A 20235-nucleotide genomic window follows, 5' to 3' on the forward strand; every position below is an offset into this window, starting at 1 on the left:
CTGACTCTGGTACCTATGGCGGTTTCCTTCCCCTGGAGCAGGGGTCTCAAACTTGCAGCCCTCGGGCCGTTTGCGGCCCTACATACAACTTTTTTTTTTTTTTTTTTTTTTTGGTTTTTGGGTCACACCCGGTGGTGCTCAGGGATTACTCCTGGCTGTCTGCTCAGAAATAGCTCCTGGCAGGCACGGGGGACCATATGGGACACCGGGATTCGAACCAACCACCTTTGGTCCTGGATCGGCTGCTTGCAAGGCAAACACCTCTGTGCTATCTCTCCGGGCCCCCTACATACAACATTTTGTGGCCCTGCTCTAGAGGAATCTTTTTGTTTTGTTTTAGTTGTTTGGGTCACACCCCCCAATGTTCAAGGCTTACTACTGACTTTGCATTCAAGGATAACCCCCGACTTTGCCTCCTGAGGCCCCTAGGTAAATTTAGTTTGAGACCCCTGCCGGGAGGGTGCTGATGCTGGAGCTACGCGGGGAAGTTGTAGAGAGCCCAGAGTCTGAGTCTCCCACCCCTTGGGTTAGGTCTGAGAGGGCTGAATCAGGGGCGTTGGTCCTTCCTTCTGGGAATCCAGTTTCATGTTTCTCGGAACCCATGTGCTGTGCTGCCCCCTGGCGGGAGAAATCCGCGCGACTGGAAAGAGGCCAAACTAAAGAAATACTTTTATTTACAAACAGAACAAAAACCGCCTTGCCAGATGAGCGGTCGAAGCGGCAGCAGCAGCATTAGCAATGGAAGGCAGTGGTGGAGTGCAGGTCCCGGAGTTGCAAGCCTGATTTTCTTTCTTTCTTTTGTTTTGGGGTGTGTGTGTGTGTGTGTTTGTGTGTGTGTTTGGGGGGGCTGTGTGTGTGTTTTGGGGGGCACTCCCGCTGACGCTCAGAGATTACTCCTGGCTCTGCGCTCAGAAATCGCCATATGGGACGCTGGGGGACTCGAACCTCGTTCTGTCCTAGGTTAGGTGCAAGGCAAAAACCCTACCTCTTGCGCCACAGCTCCAGCCCCATAAGCCTGATTTTTCTGGGTGCCCCCACCCTAAGGCCAGGGTCTAAAAGTTTTGGGCCCTGCCCTCCCCCCTCCCCAGGTTAAGGCACCGCTCGCCTCTTCCCGGGGAGTCAAGTATTGGGGATGGGGTCCCCACCCGAGCCTCTCGCGGGGGCCCTGTCACCCTCTCCGGGAGCGCATTCACCATGGAGGCCGGCGCGGGTGGGAGCCAGAGACTTTAGTGCCGCCCGCCCGCGCCGCGGGCTCAGACGAGGCCTAGGGCACCTGGACGGGTGCGGACGGAAGCGTGATGATGCGGCGGATGCGCTCCACGCACAGCGCCGAGGCCTGCCGCGTCTCCTGGCACAGCGCGCCCAGGCTCAGGAAGCCGTGCGGCAGGTCCTCCACCACGCGCAGTGTCACCGGCCGGTTCAGGCTCCGCAGGCGCCGCGCCAGCATGACCGAGTCGTCCAGGATGGGGTCCAGCGCACATGCCTGCGAGGAGAGTGGGGCGGAGGTGAGCTCACCCCCGCCTCTGCCCAGCTCCTACCGTCCACTCCCCGAGGCCCTGTCCGACCTTGCCCCCCGCAGCTCACCACGATGTGCAAGGGGGGCAGGGTCTGCAGCATGCTGTCCGGTGCCAGCAGCGGGGACATGAAGGGGTTCTTGGCTATGGGGGAAGGCTCGAGGGGCATCTGCGGGATGTCCTGGGAGAACTGGGGAAGGAAGCCCTTGGGGAAGACGCCATTCGCGCCTTGGGCTCTGTCTGGGGCTGGCGGCTGCTCCTCTTTGGCCTCCCCGGCCTTGGCGGGCGCATCCTCTTCGGAGCCCAGCAGGAAGTTGACTTCCGAGGATTTGGAGGGCCTGAGCGTCTCAGCCGACAGCGACAGCTCGGAAGGGTTCAAGGTCTCCGAGCTGCCCTTGTGACTCAGGTCGTGGTGCAGGGTCAGGCTCTTGAGAGAGTCGGTGCCCATCGGGTCGTTCTGCTGGGCCAGCGCCGCTTCTGATACGCTGCGACGCATGGACTCTGTGGGCAGATGGTCACACGGTCAGCCTGGCTGTGTGGGTGGAGTGCAGACGTGGGTGGTGGTGGTGGGGTCACTCACAGGGCTGTGCCTCTTGAGGATCTGTATCCGAGGGTTGCAGAAGCCTAGAATGCCCCTCCACTCCCTCCGCGGGGGAAACTGCAGCCACAGGGCCCAGAACTAGCACAGGGGTGAGGCAGTTGCCGTGATGCCCATGACCTTAGTTTAATCCCGACTGAGCACCATTGGGATGGTCAGGCACCTCCGGCACCACATCTTCAGGCTCTGACACAAAACTATTTGTCTGAGGATTTCCAGGAGGGGCCTCAGGTCTCCTAAGTACTACCTTGGGGGACTCCTACCCCAATCCTTCCCGCCTTGGAGGCACAGAGATTCTGGAGGATTAGGGGACTGTGTGTGTCCAGCTGCCCCATGTCCCGGTGCTGAGTGACAGCCTGTGTCCCATGTGGGAGGCCCTGGTTTCCATCCCTGCACCCACAGAGCAAAGTGGGCATCCTCATGCCCATACAGTGTGAGCAGAGAGTCCTGGGCACATTAGAATCCGGGTTCCCTTGTGTTCTTATCTTTTCCAGACCAGGCAACTAGGTGCCTGGTCTGGGGGGTGTTGTTTTTGGTGCACTCCTGATTGCACTGAGAGGACAGCATGAGGCTCTGTGACCCGGGGGTCACCTAGCAGAACTGTTTCAGGAGACATAAGCAGATTCAAGCAGTCCCAGCCACAGGTGGTGTTGTCTCCATTCCACAGAGGCAGCAAGACACCTGGGTCCCAGGACTGTTTAGAGCTTGGTACAGTTCAGAGGTAGACTGGGGCATATATCTTTAGGGGCAACCCCTGTACCGTTTATCCTGTAAAGAAAACCCCAGTGTTCAATGGTTTTTATGCCTAAAATTCCAATCCCTTTGAACTGGTTTTATGTCTATTTCTTTGCTTTCACTGGAATTTCCTAAAGTTTAACACCTCAAAATGTTAATCACATTCAATAGGAAAGTCTTTCTAAATAGGAATTGTGTCTACTTTCAACAGGCAATTTTTTTTTGGCCACACCCGGTGACGCTCATGGTTTATAACTCCTGGCTATGTGTTCAGAAATCGCTCCTGGCTTGGGGGACCATATGGGACGCTGAGGGTTCGAACCGCAGTCAGTTCTAGGTTAGCTGCATGCAAGGCAAATGCCCTACCGCTTGTACCACCGCTCTGGGCCCCTCAACAAGCAATTCTAGTTACTCGGAAAAGTATGCTCATTTGACTGAGATGAAAAGGAGTTGCTGGTGCTTTAAGATCCGAAAACTGTTTTGTAGCTGAGGTCCCCCTTTTCGAGGCCTGCAAGGGGGATGGGGAGAGGGAAATGGAGAAGGGGTGCACCTGTACTCTGAACCCTTTTGGCGCTGCTGACATCTGGGAGAACTGAAAGGGCCAGGGGGATTTGGGTAGCCAAGCCAGGTGTGAGCCCCAGGCTGCCTGCCTCAGACTTGTGAGGACTGAAAACATGGGAATGTCTAAGATGTGACCAGTGGCGGAAAAATCCAGGCTTTGTAGTAGGGGCCAGGGGTGGGCTTTCAGGAAGATGATTTCTGCTTCCACCCTCTCCCTAGTACTTCTTTCTGGGAGTACTATCCCCAAGGGTGGTGGTGGTAGGGTGTCACTTGCCTGCTTTGCCCTCGGAATTCTTCCTAACTTTCTGTCCACTGAGCTCCAGGAAGGAGTTGAGCCAGGAGGAGGCGCTCAGGCGGAGGTCTCGGATGAGCAGGGCCGTGTCTCGCCGCACCAGCCCCATCATGCCCAACGCCTCCTCTGAGTCGGACTGTACCTCTGCTTCCCCACCTGCCGAATGAATATGCTCTTTACTTTCTGGGCTCAGTGTTCACCCCCACACCGCCAGGCCTGGGTGCCCTTAAGTACCAGCTCCCCACCTCCCTGGCATCCCTTCTCCCCTCTCCCGCAGGGATCTTAGCCCTTACTGGCATAGGCACTGGCACACTTGGAGAGCACGCTGATGGGCAGCAGGGGGTCTATGAGGCTCAGCAGGCGGGACGGAGAGGCCGTAGTCTGCAGCATGGTGGCGGGGTAGGCAGCCATGATGCCATCAGGCACCCGTACCCCGTAGGCTGCGGCCCGCAGGGATACGGTGAGGCAGAGGTTCCCGCCTGCGCTGTCCCCCGCAAGGCATATCCGCTCGCCTGTGGAGCCTGGTTTGGAGAAAGGATGGTCAGGAGGGACCTCTGGGCCAGGAGTGCTGGCCTCCAGGGGGGCTCCCATCTCAACATCTAGTGAATTAGTGGAGAGAGTGAAGCAGGCTTTTCTGGTGGGAGGGCAGTAGTAGGGACTGGAACTTGGGGTGTGCAGAGGCCGTTCCGGGGAGGCTGAGGTGGGAGCAAGGGGCCCGGGGCCCTGAGAAGGTGGGGTTTGGCTAACCGAGCAGGTGGCAGTGCTGCACGGCCCAGCAGTAGGCGTAGAAACACTCCTCCAGTGCTCGGGGGAAGGGCGCCTCCGGGGCCAGTGAGTAGTCAACGGAGATGATGGGGGCGCCCAGCTCCTGCGCCCAGCTTTTGAGGTAGGGCTCGTGAGACTTGGAGGTCTGGGCCACGAAGCCCCCACCGTGGATATGCACGACAAGGGCCCGGGAGCGGGGCACCTTCATGGGACGCGGCCACCGGTCCAGGATCCAGGGACCCTCGGGCTTCACCAGGTCATTGAGTGCTTTGCTGTCCTGAGGAGAGAGGCCAGGTCGGCAGAGAGGCTACCCCCTATCCAGGGGACAAACTCAAGGGCACAGGGTGAATAATGGGAGGTGCAGGGGAAGGCTGCCCAGGCTCCCGGGCTCTGGTCCTGGCCCTACCTGTCCTTCTCGCAGTTCGTAGGAGATGAGCCTAACGAGAACGGGCCCCGGGCCTGTATGGGCCATGGGGGGTGCGATGGTAACCAGGCGCTTGGGGTCAGAGGCCATCGGCATTTCAAAGGCATCAGGCGGCAGGCTGAGGAGGCGGCTGACCTTCACAGTGACTGAGGCCATGTTGGCGAGAGACTGGGGGAATGAGGGAGGGAAGAGGGGCTGGAGAGATGCTGCATTTGGGGGTTTCCCCTTATCTCCCCTCTGATTCCCAGTCTTTCTCCTCCTGTGTCCTGCCTAGGCAACGCGTCCAGGAGAGGCCAGATGTGGCTTTGACCTGGTGGCCCTGGGTCCGAGGCTGGGGCCCTTGTGGGCCACATGCTCACCGATAGCACCTCGATTTCCGTGACATTCCAAAAAGCTTTCCAGAAGTGCACATCCAGATTCTGCGTGATCCTCTCAAATTCCGCCCCCCGAAGCTCTGGGTCGATGACGAAGCGGCCGCTGGTGAAAAGGGAGCTGGCGGTCACACCTGGGGGTCACGAGGTGGGTCAAGGAGCCTGGCGGGCTGGTAGAGTGGGAAGGGGCCGGATGGGTGTCCAAGGGACTCACCAAGGCCTGTTTCATTGCGCTTGTAGTGCTCCCCGAAGGACACCAGCCCGATGGAGATGGTCTGCAGGAAGGGCCGGATGGCAGGCGTGAACTGCGAGAGAGGTGGCTGTGTCACCTGCTGCCCAGGATGGGGGTGGCAGGGTAGGGCCCTGGGGGGTGATGTGGGCACTCTGACATTTGGTAAGGCCTGTGTACCAGGTCATTCCAGGCCCCTCCATGGAGCAGAGGTGGGCCAGAGATGAAGTTGGTGCAGACACTAGAACCCCAGCAGACCTGACGGCAGCTACCCAGCTGTGAGAGGACAAAGAAGAGCTAGACTGTGGCCTGCAGAGGGTACAGATAGGCCTGGCATGGAAAAGGCAAGGTGGGAGTAGTGAGTTAGGTAGAGGAACAGGAGGAGACTCAGAAGACTGGCACTGGTTTTGGGGGCGGGGCTTTGGAGGGCTGCGGACTGAGAGTGGGCAAGGACTTCCTGGAAATCGAAGACGGTGACAAAGACAGAGTGGGGACCAGGTATGGGACAGACTTCCGAGACAGCAGAGGGCTTGGGTATGACTCTGAGCTGGAGCACAGGCTTTGCGTGAAGCAGCCTTAGCTTCTCTCCCTGGCCACCAAAGGGTCCCCCAGCTCTTCTGAGAGTTTCCCCCACTCCCCATTCAGCCAAACAGGGAGAGAAGTCTGGAGGCTGAGAAATGTCAGTAGGGGGACAGATCACAGGAGGGCAAGGCCACACCAGCCAGCTCGTTTTGTTCACTCGACTGATGCTGGGGGCACAGGGTGAGCAGGGTCCACACCACAGCCACCTGTTCTGTTGCATGGTCGGCTGGGTTGTAGCTGCCTGGAATGGCCTTGTCCCTGGCTGCAGGCCCAGTGGGTCAGAGAGCACAAGGGTGCCTGGCCATCGTGGCTCAGGAAGTCCCTGGGTCTTTCTCCTTTGCTCAAAGGTCAGGATGGGGACACGGGGGAGGAGCCACAGCTGGTTGATCGATACTTTGGGGTCAGAGGAAGGGCAACCAGGCTGGGTCCTAGGCCAGCTATTTCTGGGATTGGGGGAGGCCCAGAGAGTCTGAGAAGTTACATATACTTGCTGTTGGGGTTCCCAATGCTAAAGTTTGGGGGAACCAGGAAGGACCTTGATGACCCAAGGATGTCTAATTTGCAGAGTCCCCAAACTACTTTTTTTTTTTGGTTTTTGGGCCACACCCGGTAACGCTCAGGGGTTACTCCTGGCTATGCGCTCAGAAGTCGCTCCTGGCTTGGGGGACCATATGGGACGCCGGGGGATCGAACCGCGGTCCGTCTCCTAGGCTAGCGCAGGTAAGGCGGGCACCTTACCTCCAGCGCCACCGCCCGGCCCCCCCAAACTACTTTTTATTTGAGGAGTTGGGGGGGGGATTGGGCCCACAGCCAGCGGTCTTAGGACTCCTGGCTCTCAGCTCAGGAATCACTCCTGGTGTTGCTTATGGGACCGTATGAGATGCGGGGGGACTGATTCGGGGTCAGCAGCATACAAGCCAAGTGCCTGCACCCCTGTATTATTCCTCTGGCCTTCCTAATTACTTCTATGACTCCAAGGACCTGGAGCTATGTCCCCTCTGTGCTGAGTCATAGCTTAATGGGGCATGGAGAGGGCAGAAACGAGCAGGCCTGCTACTGGGTCAGGTCCCTGTATCTGGTATAAGGGGGGCCCCTGATGGGATTCTAGGGCCAATGGGGAGGGTGCTTGCCTTGTGCAAGGCCTACCTGGATTTGATCCCTAGCATCTCATAAAGTTCCTGGATCCCGAGTGATCCCTGAGCCAGAAGTACCCCAAGCATTGCTGTTTGTGGCCCCCAAACAAAAGAAAGCCTGTGATTCTAGGACCGAAGAGAGAGTACAGAGGGTAAGGTGCTTATGCATCTGCATACAGCCAATGCTGGTTTGATCCCAAGCACCACTTATGGACTCTCAAGCACTGTTAGGAATGATCCTGAATAACATCAATGCCAGGTATGGGCCTTCCACCTCAGTACACAGCCCCCTGAGATTCTACACCTCCTATCAGAAGTAGCTGCAGCCTCCCCCTGGAACCTCAGTATATGGACTCACATCCTCTCTGTCAATGAGGAGAGCTACATGGGACCAGTGCTTTCATATGGCCTTAGAGCACATAATGGACAACTAGCTTCCGGCTCCAACACAGAGGCCTTGAGGGGCCAAACAGCTCTGCAAGCTAGAGACTGTTGCCCTCCTCCATGGAGGGCAGATCTGTCAGGGGCACCCTGTGTAGGTACTAGATGGCCTCCCCTCTGGACACCTGTCATTTTCCCAATCCTAGAACACAGGGGCTCAGTGACTGCTTGGGGCTAGGTACACTCGCAGGCCCGGGGAACAGCAAGGCCTCACCTGGAAGCCCAGGCAGCGGCCGTAGAAGCAGCCCTTGTGGAGCCTGACGTACTCGCGTAGGAATTCGGACAGCACCTCCTCTTCCCCCTCGAAGAAGAGGCCCCCTGTCTGGTTGGTGGCCAGAAGGTGCTTGGCATAGTAGGTCAGGGCGCGGAGCTGGATGAGGGCGGCCAGATAGGCCTCAAGCTCTGCCAGGTTATGGTGGGTACGGAAGAAGATGCTGCGGCGGTTGGAGGCCACGTAGCGGGCTTTGTGCAGCAGGTGTGCCAGGCAGCAGCGCACTGTGTGAACTAGGCTGCGGTACCCATTCGCGGGGGTCTCTGCGTCCAGGTCAAAGAGGTGCGCCATGCTCAGGAGGTAGGCCAGTGGGGTCTCCAGCCCCAGCGCCTGCTCCCGAATACCCGCAAACACACCCGACAACCGCCGGATTGTGTCCCCAGGGCCCTGGCTAGAGAAGAAGGCCATGTTGTCCTCTGCCAGAGTCACCAGCGACTGTGTCATTGTGTGGAGGTCCATGCTGCGTACGACCCACGAGGCTGCAGGCAGGTAGGGAGGTCTGTCAGGTGGGGCTGAAGTGACCCCTGCTCGAATGGAACCGGGAGTTCTGGCTTCCTCCACTTCTTCCCTCAGACCCAGGAGCCCAGGTCCCTAGGGCCTCCTCCTTCAGATCCCGTGGTCCAGGTCCTATACTCCTCCCTCAGACTTAGGAGTTCCAGACCCTGGCCTTCTCCCGTATAGCCATGAGTTATCTGTCTCCAGCTCCCTAGTCCAGGGTCCCGTCTCTTTTCCCTAGGGACCCAGGTCACTTTTCCCTCAAGAGCTCGACTTCCATCCCCAGCTGCACTCTGTAGATTCCAGAGTCTAGCTGCATGCAGTCTCCTCAGACCCATCAAATATCCCTGCCTTCTTCCCTCCTGAACTCAGAAGCTTCCTTTGTCTTTGGCCATTTTTCCCTTTCTTGGATCCCGGAGTCTAAAAACTCCTTGGTCAACCTATCTGATTTTACAGCACCACTATTCCTGCACCTTCTTCCTTCTAGGACCCCAAGAGTTCAGGCTTCTCTCTCCATTTAGTCTCCTGGAGCCCAGGCTCCCCCTGAGTTCTCCAGGTTTGAAGAATCAGGCCCCAGGTATCACCCTTGTAAGCCCTTCTTCACCAAAGTTTGAAAGTGCTCAGCCCTCAGCACCCTTTCACCATCAGCGTGGTGTTGTCACAGGAAATCCTAATTCTAATCTTATCTAGATTGGAGGAGGCTCTTCTGTCTTTTTTGGTTCCTTCTAGGGTGGCTGTGGACCCCCCTGCAAACTCCAGTTCCAGGGTCAACTACAGGAGCCCAAAGCTGGTTCCACTCAGGGTTTTGGCTTTCTTGTGGTCTATTTGCCCTCGTATCACTGCTGCCTATGACTTTGTGCTTACTCAGTCCCAGGCCCTGTGTTAATACCTTTCAGTGCTTACTCAGGTGGCCCTGGGAAACCCTGTGGAGACCTAGACCGCCTTAGTTGGACTTTCGAGCATCCCCACTTTACAGATAAGAAGACTAAGACTTAGAAGTGTGAACTCAGGAGCTGGATGCAGCACTGGAACTGGCACAGCAGAGTTCAAATCCTGATCTCAGAGGGCCCTAGTCTCTGCTGCTTTCCTGCCACAGCTCTGGGCCTCCTCTGTTGCCCCAAGCCTACCTCCCACACTTTAGGTCTGACACCCTCAGCCTGTCACCCAGCTAGTCCCACTTGATGGGGTGGCAGCCTTTGGCTACTGAGATTTATCCCTCTTCAATTTCACTCAGTTTCTTACCAGGCCCTGATCCCTTCTAGGCTCCTTTCCCTGGAATGCCCTGGGGCCTACCAGCAGACATTCCTATCCAGCGGGCAGCGGGCTGTGCACTCACCCCTCCCAGGTCTCTTCAGAGCTCCCGGCAGGATCTGCCTCGGAGGGCTGGACAGCGGAACTGTGGTTAGTGTCACCAGCTACCGTGGTGATAAACCAGGAGAGGGGCCTGGCCTGCCCAGGGTGTGGCCACGCTCCACCTCCCACCCCGAAAGGACAGTGTGCACCACGTGCTGTAAACAGAGCAGGAGTCCAACTCCCTACCCCCACTCAGCCAGGCTGAATGGCCTCTGAATCCAGGAGCTCAGATCTACAGTGCCTCCTCCCTCAGACCCAGGAATGGAAGCCCCAGCCCTCTTTTCCCTGAGACCCAAGACTAGAAGCTCCAGCCCCCTTTTTCCTCAGATCCAGGACTAGAAGCCCCCAGCCCCTCCTCTCTCAGACCTGGGGGTCCTGGCCCTGGCCTCCTTTCTCAGGCTCCAGAATCTTACTCCCATCCTGATCAAGCTGTGCCTCCACAGCCATCTGTCCTCCCTCTCCCCTTGGTGGATTCCAGTAGCAAAGTTGCAGTGATCTCAGTCTCTGTCCTCCCCACCCCCACCCCCACCACTGCCCTGGCACAGTCAGCCCCAGCTGTGGTGGGGAGAGGGGAGCCGGTCTTGCTTATCTCTTCTGGGAGAACAAAAGTCAATTAAGGACAGTGCCAAGTTCAACCAGGGGCCAGTGTTGAAGGCCTATTATGTGGTGTTTCCCCACAGGGCACCCTGTACTGGTCAGTATGGGAAACCCAGGTTCTGAGAGTCCCTCCACCTGCCCTTCATGTGCTGCTGGCCCGGCCAGCCCTTTTGTCTTTTTCTCAGAGTGATTCCCTATCTGCTCCTTCATGATTCTATGCCATCACTGAACTGTCCTTTCTAGAAAGTCCTGATGCTCTATTACAGAATCATTCTCTCATCCCAGGAGCAGAGCCAGGTTTCCAGGAGGTGTGATGCTTTCAGGTGTGAAGGTGAGGCTCTTTAGGAAACATAATCTAGAATCACAAATAGAGATTAGGAGCAGTGCCTCAGGGAGTGTTTAGTCTGCAGGTGAGGCCTGTTTGTGGTCTCTCAGTATCCAACCTGGGGAAACAGACACCCTGGGGTAATGTTCTCAGCAAATGCCTACAGGAGGCAGATAGACCTTAGAAGAGGGTGGCTCTTTCTTGGCAGACAGAGGCCGGGATTGCTGTGACTTGGTGGCTTGACTGGGCATTCTCTGATCACAGGTGGTGCTGCCAGGGACACAGGATCCCTTTTCTCAGCTCCTATAGAGCATGCTGTTCCCATCTAGCATCCATCCAAGTGACCATTTATGCTACTTTCTCTGTCCCTGCACTAGAATGCAGCCCCCTAAGGGCTGGATCCTTGCTTTATACCCTGCTATACCTGCCTGACAGTGCATGACGAACAGCAAGTGTTTGTTAGTCACTGCACATTAGACCATAGTTCCACGATTTCCTGTTTCCTAACCCCCATCTGTGGGCTAGAGCGCTTGAGAAAGTTGAAGAGGTGGTTGCCCAAAGTCTTAGGGCAGAGTTTTCCTGTTAGGCCTCAGGAGTTCAGGGCCTTGCCCTATGCCCCATTCCAGGAAGTTCCCTGGGGGGCTGGATTGAGCAGAGCCAGGAAGATGAGGTGTGGCAGTTGCCAAGAATCTTAGGCAGAGGGTACTGGGGCAGAGGCAGGTTCATTAGGGCCATGGCGAGGACTGGGGCAGAGGTAGCACTGAGGGGTCCAGTTGTTTGGGCACTAGTCCTCTGCCCTAAAAAGCTATTGGCCAGCCAGATCTAGCCTGGGCTTAGGTCTCTGGAGAGGGGACAGGATGGGAAAGGCCATGTGGAAGGAAGTGGGGGGAGGCTGGAGAAAAGGTTTGGCTGAGCACCGCACACTGTTCTATTTAGGTGCCTTCTTTGAAATAACTTGGTTCAGGGGCTGGAGCAATAGCACAGCGGTAAAGCCTTTGTCTTGCATGCAGCTGACCCAGGATGGACTTGGGTTCAATTCCTGGCATCCCATATGGTCTCCAGAGCCTGCCAGGAATAATTTCTGAGTACACAGCTGGGAGTAACCCCTGAGCACCACCGGGTGTGACCCCCCCAAAAACCAAAACCAAACCAAACCCAAAAAGAAATAACTTGGTTCAGCCATCTACAATCTGGCGATCATTCTCACCCCTCTGGCAGATGAGAAAACTGAGGCTAAGAGAGGTGACGGGACCTCCTAGGGTTACAGGGCAGCAAAGATGGTGCTTCTCACTTCTGCCCCATGTGGGCTGTCACTGGGGCTGTGTCCACAGTATTCACTGTGATGACACCAGCTGTTCCCCCTTTGGTAGTGGATGTTTCAATACTTTTTCTCCATCTATGTATGCTTTTGGTGGAAGGAGAAGGGCCTTCCAATTCTCAGGAAGCCTGAGGACCTTTTGAATGCTTCCTTGCCAACTGGCCAGCATGCACAGGAGGCTACTATATGGTGCCAGGGACACACAGACTATTAGGCCGTTCTGGAAGGCTCCAGGTCTGCCCTTGCGAGATTGGGGGACCATGTGCTGAGGCTGGAACCTGGGTCTGGCACTTGAATCTGCTGTACTGTCTCCACACTACACCGAGGTGTTGTGTTTCTTAGTATGCCACGAGGCAGGCTGGCATTCATTATCAAGGCTTCCAAGTACTGCTGAGCCTGCATGTGTGTACTCTGCTTTATCTGGGAGTCTGGAGGTGTGAATGCTTTTCTCACATCGGTATGTATCTGGTCTTGCTGTATGCACGGGATGTGTGTGGGAGCATGTTTTATCATCTGCCAGGATCCAGAGCATCCTCTGGTGACACTGCTTCTTCCCGTTCCCACCTATCTCTAGCCTCTAGAAATCTCTGGAATCTGGCTCTCATTCCCATCTCACTGCCTCCTCATTAGTATGATTGTAACAACTGTGTTTAGTTTTTCCTCTTTCAGCCTCTTCCCCACAGAGCAGCCTAGGGTCTGTTTCTTTTTCCTTTTTTTTTTTTTTTTTAAGATAGGGGGTTTTGGTCGCATCTGATGTTGCTCAGGGCTCACTCTTTTTGTTTGTTTTGGGTCACAGCTGGCATCGCTATGGGGTTACTCCTGGCTCTATGCTCACAAATTGCTCCTGGCAGGTTCAGGGAACCATATGGGATGCTGGGATTCAAACCACCATCCTACTGCATGCGAGGCAAACGCCTTACCTCCATGCTATTTCTCTGGCCCCCAAGGCTCACTCTTGGTGGGGCTTGGGGGACTTTATGTGGTGTCAGATATTGAACCCTGCTCAGCCCCAAGCAAGGTAAGTGCATTTTTTTTTGTTTTGTTTTTTGGGTCACACCCAGCAGCGCTCAGGGGTTACTCCTGGCTCTGTGCTCGGAAATTGTTCCTGGCAGGCTTGGGGGGACCATATGGCATGCCGGGATTCGAACCACTGTCTGTCCCGGATAAGCTGCTTGCAAGGCAAAGGCCCTACCTCTGTGCTATCTCTCAGGTCCCAAGGGAGTGCTTTAATCCCTATACTATCTCTCCTACTCTCAGGGGATCTTCTGCAAACATAAATGTTTACATACTTCTAACCCTTCCACATCTTTCTTTTAGGATAAGGCCACAAATACTGGCTGTGGTCCCCCAAGCCAGGTAGTGTGTGGGCCCTTAGCTTCCCAGGTGCCTCTCTACACCATTTCCCTGCTCAGATCTCTCTGCCTTGTAGAGGCTTGTTCTCTTTTTTTTTTGGGGGGGGGCACACCCATTTGACACTCAGAGGTTACTCCTGGCTATGCACTCAGAAATTGCCCCTGGCTTGGGGGGATCATCTGGGACACTGGGGGATTGAACCTCAGTTTGTTCTAGGCTAGTGCAGATGCCTTACTTCTAGCACCACCTCTCTGGCCCCTGTTCTCTTTGTTTTGTTTTTGATTTGGTGCCACACCCAGCAACACTTGGGGGTTACTCATGCCTCTGCACTCAGGAATTACTCCTGAAGGTTCTTGAAGAGCATATGGGATACCAGGGATTGAACTCAAGTTGACCATAAGCAAGGTAAACACCCCCTCCCCACTGTTCTATGGTTCTACCTTGTCTGCTTCCTTGAGCCTTGAGGTCTCTGCTCATTCTGTCACCTATCTGTCCCAACCCTCTTGCCTAAATATGAACAGATGCTTATCCTTGGACCTAATGTCACCTCCTTGGGAAGTGTCCCTCTGACATATTTTTAATATTTCCCTTGTTGTGCTTACTTTATAGTCATATCGGATTTGTGGGATTATTGGTGTAATGGCTATGTCCCCAGCTCAACTATGAGCTGATCCCATGAAGAGCTGGGGCACAGTCCCAGATAGAATGGGTTGGGAATGAATCTTTGAGACTGGATTTGGGGTCCAGAACCAAAGAGGGCACAGCAGTTTGAAGATCATCCACTCTGCCCCCAGAAGGCAGTGTGACCCTCTCTGCAATCAGGGGCAAGGTTAAGAAGGCAGATGACATTTTGCTTCTAGGACTGTCACCTGGAAAATGGGGTAATGGTAATGAGGGTAGCGTCATCTAGTTATTGGCAAGATCAAACTGATGACTTGGATCACTCTAGATAGCCTGAATGCCCTTGGGGCAGCATAGCAGGGGCTGATTCACTCAGCTGAGGCCTGGCACTAAGGCAGAAAGAACCTCAGGAAATGTGAGGAGCCTGGGGACATGAAACTTCTGTGAGGTGGGCCCATGGGTTTGTGAGTTGGCCAGGGTAGGAAGCCTTACTCAAGAGGTTCAGACTCTTCACGAGAAGCATCTCTGTGTGACATTCCGTGACAAATTAACCCAATAACTATTTGAGTATCAATGTGCTTGGCATGTCAGGCGCCGGAAATGCAGGGTAAACAAGATAGTCACAGTCCAATCTTTGGAAGCTCACTATCATATGGAACTGTAATAACCTCCACCTTATCTGAGGGCTTACCATGGGCTGATGCCAAACGCACTACACTCACTCAAACTTCACAATAGTCCTAACAAGTCAAATCACCTGCCATTATCCTCAGTCTAGAGCTCAGAAAGTGGTGGCAAGAAAGGAGAGAGGGAGCCTGGTGCTCAGGGCCTACAGTTCATTGCCTGAGGAACAACAGGTCTCCCTCACAGCAGTCTTAACTCTGATCTGCCCTGCTGTAAGGCGGTCTCGTGACAATGAGCTTGGGCCTCAGTCTGGGCTCTGAAGCTATCTAAACCTGCCAGTGGGTCTGCAGCTACTTAAAACTCCCATTTTACTCTGTGGTCACTAAGGGGAGTTGGGGGGCCATATCAGTTTCTTTCCTGCACAGAAATTTCCGTTGCTTTTGAACTGACAAACACAACTGGAGTGCAAGGCTAGTCTTAGCTTTTGTTTGTCTCAGGCCTGTTCAGATCTGGTGGAGAACCTAAGTGACAAGTACCTCCCATCATCTCCAGAGAGGGGGTATGGTGCTCCACTGCTATTCCAGGACCCCCTGGAAACGTGAGGGTCAGCTCAAGTAGCCTGGGCTGAAGCAGGGGGTTTTGGAAAATGAACGGATGGACCCACGAGGTAGCCACGAGTTGTCAGGGATGCTGTGGGCGGTGCTGACACCGGTGCATCCCCCAGTACTGGGCATCCCTCTCCTCCTACCTTGCTCTGACTTGCCCCTAAACTTCTTTTTTGAGTAACAGCCTCTAATGCTCTTCATTATCCTCCCAAGATTGTGGAAGGCTAGAAAAGGGACACGGATCATTTCCCAGGTGCACCAAGGACCGCAGTTTCCCACGGTCACCCAGCAAATGGAGAGCCCTGGATCACGCGTGGGGGAGTGGGGAGTCAGGAGCCCAAGTAGACACTTGGTCCAGGACACTCGCATTCTGGACTCTCCTCCAGTAGTTTCTAATAATGCCAGGGAGGAATATTCCACTCACACATCACCCCACGTCTCACATGAATGGATCATCCCACATTCCTCCGCCCACCGTCTCCAAAAGAGGCAAAGGGCTCGCAGGGCTCCGCCATTCATCGGGATCGTGGATCGGTCCCCTCGGGGGACCTTGGGGGTCCCTTGGGGGTGCTCACCTTTGGCCTTGCCTCTCCGCCATTGTCGGGGGTTGAGGCTCCTGGAGCCTTTTTTGGCCTTCTTCGAGGCCGGGCCTTGGGGGGCCTCGTCGGGCCCCCTGTCCCCCGCGGACTCCATCAATTTCTCCGCCGTCCCCACGGTCCCGGGGTGCCAGCCAATTCCAGGGAGAACCGGCGGAGAGTCCACCCCACACTACAGGGCCTCCGTGTCCGTCCAGACTGTCCAATCACGGGCGCGCTCCTTTCTGGGTCCCGCCCGCCCCCAAACAATCCAGGCCAGTCCTGGGGTTCGGACTCCGCCCCTAACCGCTAAGGCCAGGCCTGGCCCGCCCCGTTCGTTACACGGCATTAAAGGGCCCGGGGCCCACAAAAATGCAGCCCCTGAGGGCAGCGAAAAGCGGCCTTCGGGCAGGTGCCCCCCGGGCTGGCGAGGGGTGGCCCCCCTCAGCCAGGGAACCTCGAAAGTTCAAGTCTGGGCTGGATGGCTATTCAGCCGTGCCTTTTCCACTCACCTTCCCACTTCGGGATCCCCTAGATTCTAGGGGCCCAGGCCTGCCCGCTGGGCTTCCTTCCGTTCGGCCAGGGACGGAGTGTGCGGTGCCCTGGGGTGGTGAGTTCAGGGGCGATTCAAGGTAGAGGCGGGGCGCCAGCCCTGGAGGCATGGCCCTGCCTACAAGCCCCGCCTTCGGCCCGCTTGCACTTGGTCCCATCCTACTACTTCTACTTTTCTACTTTTATTCTTTTTTTGGTTTTGGTTTTTGGGCCACACCCGGCGGTGCTCAGGGGTCACTCCTGGCTGTCTGCTCAGAAATAGCTCCTGGCAGGCACGGGGGACCATATGGGACACCGGGACTCGAACCAACCGCCTTTGGTCCTGGATCGGCTGTTTGCAAGGCAAAAGCCGCTGTGCTATCTCTCCGGGCCCTCTACTTTTATTCTTCTTCTTTTTTTAAGCCAGTCAAATTGAGAGTGGGGTTTTTTTTTTTTTGAGAAAAAAATTTTTTTGGGGTCACACCCAGCAGCGGTTATTCCTGGCTCCAGGCTCAGAAATTGCTCCTGGGGGCCGGAGAGATAGCATGGAGGTAAGGCGTTTGCCTTCCATGCAGGAGGTCATCGGTTCGAATCCCGGCGTCCCATATGGTCCCTCCGTGCCTGCCAGGAGCAATTTCTGAGCCTGGAGCCAGGAATAACCCCTGAGCACTGCCGGGTGTGACCCAAAAACCACACACACAAAAAAGAAATCACTCCTGGCAGGCTCAAGGGGGGAACCATATGGGATGTGGGGATTCGAACCACCGTCCTTCTGCATGCAAGGCAAATACCCTACCTCCATGCTATCTCTCCAGCCTCTAGGCTCTTGGTATTTTATTTTACTGGTTTTTGAGTCACCAGCGTTCAGGGATTACCCTGGCTCTACGCTCAAATATCGTTCCTGCAGGCTCAAGGGGGGGAACCATATGGGATGTGGGGATTCGAACCACCGTCCTTCTGCATGCAAGGCAAACGCCCTGCCTCCATGCTATCTCTCCGGCCCTTATATATTTTTAATTTTTATTTATTTTTTGCTTTTTGAGTCACACCCGGCAGCGCTCAGGAGTTCCTCCTGGCAGGCTCAAGAGGGGACCATGTGGGATGTGGGGATTCGAACCACCGTCCGTCCTTCTGCATGCAAGCCAAACGCCTGCCTCCATGCTATTATTTCTCCCGCCCCTATTTCTTCTCCTATTTCGGAGACGATTTCTCCTCCTCCACCTCTGCCTTCTCTTTTCCTTGTCTAAGAACGGAAAGGAAGAGATGGGAGAGTAAATGCTCCTCTCCGCGCATGTGCTGAGGAAAAGGCGGGAAAACAGGAGCCTTACGCATGCGCATCCAGCAGCTACTGAGGCACGTGACCTCGGGCGCATGCGCACAACCTCAGCTGCTTCGTGCTTGGCGCCTCAGACTGAAGGCAGCCCTGGGAGGGTGTGGAGGTTTCCAGAACCTGCCCTTCCTTCCCACCGTCCTTCTTTCCGTCCTGGCCCTTCTCACAGTGTATGCCACCCAATGACTCTTCCCTCAGAAGGTTAACTTTATGGACCCCTTAGGCCTTCAGGCTCACCTGACTGACCTTGGTTAGGACGCCCCTCAACTTCAGGACTAGAGCGACATTGTTCAGGCACCTCAAATTCCATGGAGAAAAATGTGCATACCTCCCTTTCCCCATATGGCTGGGTTTGGGCACTTCAAAGAAGGATGAGCGCCCCAACATGGGGGTGAGGGAGCTGGAGCCCTGCACCCCATGACTGCCAAGTGGCACTGGCCCAGAGAGCCCCCAAAATGATGCTGGCTGGGTGCCCTGTTCCATTGGCGAGGGAGTTGTGTTGTTGGGGTTCGGGCTGCTAGGAGCTGAGGGGTGTGGATGGAAGTACCTCAGGCTGGGCAACAACCCCATTTTCCTTCCTCTGCTACTTTTGTTTGATTTTCCCCAAATTCTCCCTAGGTGGGCTCAGGGGAAGAAACTGAACTCTGCCTCCCAGTCTTGGCCCCAGTGGCTGTCACCTTTCTCTCCCTGCCTCAGTTTGCCTCTCTGACAAATGGGGATGTACGGGGACCATGGTGGGATGGTGGAGAGCTCCCCTGCCCTCCTAAAAATCCCCTCATCCTTCTTGATGGCGCCTATGACTGTCTCTCCAAGGCACCATTCCAGGTTCACACTCACCTGTGCTCTGCTGGATCCTGTGATTCAGGTTACCGACATTCTTCCTGAGGAATTGTGACCCCCCCAATCCTGACCTCACTTCATAACTAGAATTCCTCTTCAAGGACACCAGCTTCAGCTCTGATGCCGAATCCTCCTTCATGTATGGCAAAGTGGTTTCCAAAGGGGATTCCATATCTAATTCTGAATTGGAAGTTGTGACCAACTTGAAAAAAGTCTTCCACTCTGGGGCTGGATGAGGGAAAGGCAATTCCTGCAGTTTGGAAAGAAAGCTCCACCTGGGTTCAGATTTCTCCTGGGATGGGGCTTCCTGGGCCAGAGGGTCTGAGGGTCTTGGTGTCTCTAGGGATGTAGGTTCTGTGGGCTTTCCCAATTGGATTGGAGATGTGGACCCAAATTCTTGTTGATTTGTGGGCAGCCATCCTGGGAAGCCATCTCCTGGCTGGGAGACACAATCCTCTCTTAATCCTGGTTCAAGCTGATTCTCAGATTCCTTTTCTGGCCTGGATGCCTGCTGGTAGGTAGCATCTTGTTGGCTGAGGGGTGCCTTTTGCATGGGAAATGATTGCTGCAGCACAGACTCCCCTGGGGCAAGACATTTTTGCTGCCAAACCGAGTTTGATTGGGTTCTGGGTTCCTGTTGAGATTCATATTCCTCTTGGACAAGCAACTCCTGCTGAGTGAGGGGTCTGTGCAGAAATGCAGGCTCCTGTTGGATGTTGGGTCTCTGCTGAGTCTTACATGCTGAGCTGGCTGCAGGTATATTTTCTGGCTCAAGCTGATGTTGGGTGATCGGTGTCTGATGTGACTCGGATTCCCAGTTAGTCCCTGGCTCCCCTGTTTTTTCCCTTTCAAAAGATGTTGATCTCCCAGGCTTCATTCTTCTTGGCTCACTACGCCCCAGGCTTCCTTGGTTACAAATTCCTCATGATGGCACCTCCCTTTGGTTTCAGTCCTTCATCATGACATCCCTGGTCTCCCCACTTTAAAGGCTGTTGGCAAGTGGGTTGGCCACTGCTGGCCTCACTCTTGTGCCAAGTGTTACTCTTCTGTGCCACCTGCTGTGGGGGGGGGAGGGTTAAGAAGGGGAGGGAGCTGAATGCCCTGTACTCTTCTCTCATAGGGGAAGGGCTTGGCCTCTTGTGTCATAAATAGGGCCCCACCCTGTCACCACTCAGTAAATTGTTTCTCCTCAGGAAAAAACATCCCAACATCTGTTTCATTTGAGAGGACAAATCAGATTTTGAAGGAGTGTTTTTCTCCCCTTCTCATGTTTAAGGAAAGGATCTGAGAGGTAGGTAGGATCTGTATTTTAGAGTTAGAAATGTGTTTTTCCTCTTTTTTTTTTTTTTTTTTGGTTTTTGGGTCACACCCAGCGGTACTCAGGGGTTACTCCTGGCTATCTGCTCAGAAATAGCTCCTGGTAGGCATGGGGGACCATATGGAACACCGGGATTCGAACCAACCACCTTTGGTCCTGGATCAGCTGCTTGCAAGGCAAACACCGCTGTGCTATCTCTCCGGGCCCGTGTTTTTCCTCTTTAGTCTTTGTTAGTCAGCTTAATTTTGTCATATTAATCATTTCATGCCCATTTAAAAATATATATCTTTCATTTTTAAGATGGAGTAATTTTCAGTGGTGTTTAAAATCTTTGGCATCTGTCTATCCCTTAATTATGGTTCTACATGGATATCTTCTGGAGTAGACTGTAAATGATGATGATAATAATAATTATAAATTGGGGGACTGGGAAG

At 54.9% G+C, this 20235-nt stretch overlaps 1 protein-coding gene across 1 annotated transcript; it reads right to left on the minus strand.

Moving 5' to 3' along the window:
• Nucleotides 1–901: 901 nt before the first annotated feature.
• LIPE (lipase E, hormone sensitive type) lies at nucleotides 902–19360 on the minus strand. The gene is made up of 13 exons (XM_049787504.1): nucleotides 18481–19360; nucleotides 16295–16434; nucleotides 16090–16206; nucleotides 15783–15975; nucleotides 7860–8395; nucleotides 5475–5565; nucleotides 5249–5394; nucleotides 4872–5057; nucleotides 4448–4742; nucleotides 3994–4221; nucleotides 3683–3856; nucleotides 1585–2015; nucleotides 902–1483 (listed from the first exon to the last, which is right to left on the minus strand). The coding sequence occupies exons 1-13, from the start codon at nucleotides 19358–19360 to the stop codon at nucleotides 1265–1267; spliced, it is 3636 nt and encodes a 1211-aa protein (XP_049643461.1). The 3' UTR covers nucleotides 902–1264.
• Between the last annotated feature and the right edge of the window lie 875 nt (nucleotides 19361–20235).

The sequence above is a fragment of the Suncus etruscus genome, chromosome 14, assembly GCF_024139225.1.
Source record: "Suncus etruscus isolate mSunEtr1 chromosome 14, mSunEtr1.pri.cur, whole genome shotgun sequence".
In the NCBI taxonomy this organism is placed as follows: Eukaryota; Metazoa; Chordata; class Mammalia; order Eulipotyphla; family Soricidae; genus Suncus; species Suncus etruscus.